This window comes from Athene cunicularia (assembly GCF_003259725.1).
Source record: "Athene cunicularia isolate RWA chromosome 26 unlocalized genomic scaffold, athCun1 chr26_part1, whole genome shotgun sequence".
NCBI classification, from domain to species: domain Eukaryota; kingdom Metazoa; phylum Chordata; class Aves; order Strigiformes; family Strigidae; genus Athene; species Athene cunicularia.
The window spans coordinates 3,423,479-3,427,978 of NW_020799136.1; the positions used below are offsets into that span (position 1 = coordinate 3,423,479).

Sequence of the window (4,500 nt, forward strand, 5' to 3'; positions counted from 1 at the left end):
CCCAGGGACAGGCCCGGCCCCGCAGGAGCCCGTGCCCACCGGCCTGGACGGACCCAGACGACGAACAGATGTCAACCTCCTGCTGACTGTGGCCCCGTACGAATCGGTAGTAAATTCATCAGTCAGAGCAACCGCAGTTTAGTTCCCGTTCTTGCCGGCTGCACAGCAACTAGCCAGTCAGGGCAACGTTAACCTACACCAGGATAACGGGAGGTAAAACTGCATCCTCACAGGCATTTCAGATGATGTTAATTTAAAAAGAGATCAAATGCAACATTTTTGGTCATTGTAGTATTTCATTCAGGTAAAAATTAGAGGGGGTGCAAAAGGTACATGCAGAGCAGGTGGAATGATCCACAGGGTTCACAAACCAGAATACACTTGAGGAAAATACTGCCCACTGGGGTTTTTTATTCCCTCTTAAACAATTTCTAATAGAAAAGGATCGTATACAAGAATACTCCTGTACAGAAATCCTTTATATCTGCCAAACAATCTTCCTGGACATTCCAAAGTGTCTCCTAATAAACACGGGAACATAAATCACCTTCTGCATCTATCAAAACTCTCACTATGGAAAAAGTGACATTAGAAATTTAATGCTGGAAATGAGATGTTTACTGTTCTTGGAGGGTTAGTCTTTAATTCTCCACGTGGAAAGACAGATTTATAGAAAATTGTCATTAAAAATACCACAGTATTGATAAATTCCTACAACACTGCAACTCTAATTTCACTCAATATAGGATTCTGCAATAACTCCGTAACATCTGGCACTAGACTTACCTGCGACGTAACATTAAAAACCTGTCTACATGGTTGGGTTTGGTTTAGTTTTGAGGCAGACCTCAGCTCACTCTTCCTGAAGTCCAAAGTGGTGGGAGGCCAAAGAGCTTTGATCTGAAAGTTTTGTGTTCTGTGCACGGCCCTCAGATCAGAGCTAGCCAGCATCCACATACCTCAGAGCACTGGTAAAGCTGGAACAGGTCTACCCATAAAAAAAAATAAAAATCAGTCAGACACGCCCGTCCTTCAAAACTGCAGAGGTGACAGAAAGGGTCACGCACTCCAACGTCCACCCCCGAACCAAGGTGAAGTGTGCTCCTTATAGGAGTTACTGCCGGCAGCCCTGCTGCCTCTCTGCCCCGGGCAGATGTTAACCCAGCCACACCCCCGGGGCAGCTCTTGGGAGCTAAACCTCCGCCTGCACCGCAGAGCGAAACCTGTACCTACCATTCTCTATGTAGTTTTTTGAATAACATCTTATCCCTTCTACCAAATAAAATAATTGCAACCCGGATTATGTTCTCTAGCTACTGACAATGTGGATTTAAGTGCCATCTGCACAGCTGGAATTATTAACTAAATATCCTAAGAAATAACAAACAGGAGAGGAAATAAACTATCACAAGGGAATACACATCAAATACTTCATTGTTAAGCATCTGTGTGCTGCACTTGCTAAGACGGAGCAGCAATGCAAGCATGTGCCACCGACATGAAATTTCAGAAAAATGCAGAGAAAACCACCCACACATTTTTAAAGATAAAACAAACATACAAGGAAACACCTGAAAGAACAAATCAAACCCCATTCTTGTAGGGTAGTTTCATAACAGTCTCTGAAGTCAAGATTTGGAGATAAGGTTATTTTGTGACCTAAGCTTCACAGTCAGGCAGATCTTCTCTCCCCACCTCAAAAGATTCTTTGCTGATTGACAATAGTTCACGCAGCTCTTTGTTTTCAAGCTGCAAAATCAATATTTTTGCTGAAATTGAAATGAGCTAATTCACAATTAAAGGACGATAATCTCTAAATAGCCCCACTCCTCCACAGCGAAATAAAACATTAATTTTGTAACACAGGCATTGATACAGTGCTAGCAAGAGAACCACATAGTTTAAAGCTCATCTTTTGCTTCTGGCTTCATATATATAATACAAACATCAAGAACTCAAAAATAAACAGATAATGTTCTGCATTTCCTGACCCCGCCCCCCGAATTTTTGATCATTAAAAATCCTTGACACATACAAATATAGAAAAGGCCAGAGTAGTTCTAGAGACTCCCAAAGCTTGATCTATCCTTAGCAATTTTATCTGTTCTTACCTCCAACTGAGCTAGTTTCTCCTGAACTTTAAAGAACTGATCATCATCGACTTGAATAGCTTTTCTCATCACCTCTCCCATCTCACATATTCTGTCTATTTGACTTTCAATTTCCTGAAAGACATAAAATAATATATTCAATATGTTCAGGCAAAAGCAGCAGTAATAATGTATCCCTTCTAAATCCATTATTTTCATTTTCTTGATTTTTGATTATTTTCCTGTTTTGAATTTTAATCCTTTCCTCCCAAGCACTTTCAATCCTTTCTAACTGGTGTAATATTTAAAGATGGAAACAGGTACCTTACTGTCCATTATCACAAGTCAACACTGAAAACAGTGAATAGAATTACATCAGTCAGCAAGATAAAACACTCTTACTTACCAATACGGAAATAATTTCAAGTGTGACAAGGACTGAGACAACAGATACAGGTTTGTGCGGATATGATTAGTATGCACCAAATTTTAGATTGCTTTACTAGAAAAGTCTGGCTCTGAATTTATAAGAATGGCAAATATAAAAGCAAATGAGACTTCAAGACTAGGTAACAGTGTAAGGTGAACTGCCTCAACTCAGAAGGAAAGCAAGCAAGGAAACTAAAAGACCACCAGAGCCTCCTGAGGCAGTTTTAACAGAATCTGTCTAGATACAGCTCTGATCCTTTGGAAGATGCATTTTGTTGGTCAGAAATACATATAGAACAAATACTGAAAAAAGCTAACATGTAATGTACGACAGTTCCTGTTTGAAGAGCATTTCATTTCAAAATACAGTATTTAGAAAGAAACTCAAATCTGCAAACACAAAAATGTCTGTAATTGCGAAGAATTAGCAAGGTAAGAATCTGGAAGCTTCTGAAGCATTTTAACATAACATAAAAATAAAAGGTTATCACAAAGCACTTTGAGGAATATCAGATACTGTTATAGGGTATAGTTTCTTTTCTCCAAGTGTCAGTAGTTACTCCACTGCCTCTGGAAGACAAATGTATCACCAGAGTAGAGAATTCAGTTTTGAATGCCATTATTCAGAAAATGTGTAAACAAATTAGAGCATCCGGAAGACCTGGAGGAACAAGAAAGACTTAGGTAATCTGGGAAGAAAGAATGAGGGTTTTTTCTAAACAGAAAGATGGTTATAATATAGCTCCTTAAAAGATATTAAAGGGTTGTTACTATTCTCCAAGTGATGGGTAGGAAAAAACATCATGGACTTCATCTGAAGTACAGAAAATTTTGCTTAGCTATTGATACAGTCCAGCTGTATTCCATCAGAAGTTCCTCCAGAGCCTTTTCAGCTTTGCATTTCCACACCACCAAAAAGAGCAAAAGCGGTGCCAGAGAATAACAATGGAAATGTCGTGTTCATTTTGTTCAAACGTTGTATTGATATCAGAGCAACTCATGCACCTAAGCAAGACACTGCCCCGCTACTTAATTTCAGAGGACCTAAGCAACACAAACCAGAGAACTAACGAGTTGTCACATACCAGTGTAAAGACGTATGTGCAGAGCTAGGCTGACTCCAATTCCCATTTAAAAAACCCACAAGGTAAGAGAGGTTGAACAAGCTTGCTATTCTCTAATCACGTAAAAGCACGTTTTAACAAATGCCTAACTTAATATGAAAGCCCTGAATGGAGATTTAATGCGATTACGTTGTTATCAGACACCTAAACGTTAACCAGGCAGAAGTTATCAGTAGCCACACCTTGGGGTTCTGAAGTCACTGCACCCAACATGGACGAAGGGACACTGCACTGAGTATCTGCATTTGAAAACATTTGGGAGTGACGCTTTCTTAAGAATTAAAGAAGTTTAGGAGGTTCTTCTCCAGGTGCTACAATTACTGAACCGGAACAGTAAGAACTCTGATGTCTTTGATCGTGCGCATTAAGCAGGGAATTCACCACCCAGTGCATGAAGAACAAGCCTTCACCTGGGCCAAGAAAGGGTTATGCTTTTTAGTGTCCTCTGTGACAACCGTTACAATCTGTGTGCTCTAAAAGGAATAGTGAAAAAAAATACCAGCAAAGAGAGACAAGAGTTTCACAAAATGTATTTTGGAGGACACACATTCCACGAGTGGAAACAACGGTTGTACAAAAGCAAGCGAGAGACGGGGAATGGGGGTCCTGAGCCCTCTTTGGTTCCCGTCCCAACTTACCACGGAATTCGCCTCATGAACATTCGAGACTGGTTCTGCATCTTCGCCTTTTCTCCCCTGCAACAGCTGTAACATCTGCTTTCTGTATTTGCTCATGATAAGCTCTAACGCATCCTGGTGCTCCTCCAGCGAGATCCACAGCTCTGCAAAACACAGCGCGGCGTCGCAGGTGCCCGGAGGGGCTCGGCGCCCGCCGCTCGCTCGGTTCCTGCCACCGCT

General features: G+C 41.0%; 1 protein-coding gene across 1 annotated transcript; it reads right to left on the bottom strand.

Annotated features, from left to right (window-relative positions):
• Nucleotides 1–381: 381 nt before the first annotated feature.
• SIKE1 (suppressor of IKBKE 1) lies at nt 382–4,442 on the bottom strand. Its single transcript, XM_026864340.1, has 3 exons — nt 4,282–4,442; nt 2,112–2,225; nt 382–1,749 (listed from the first exon to the last, which is right to left on the bottom strand). Exons 1-3 carry the CDS (start codon nt 4,375–4,377, stop codon nt 1,660–1,662), a joined length of 300 nt encoding a protein of 99 aa, XP_026720141.1. The 5' UTR covers nt 4,378–4,442; the 3' UTR covers nt 382–1,659.
• Between the last annotated feature and the right edge of the window lie 58 nt (nt 4,443–4,500).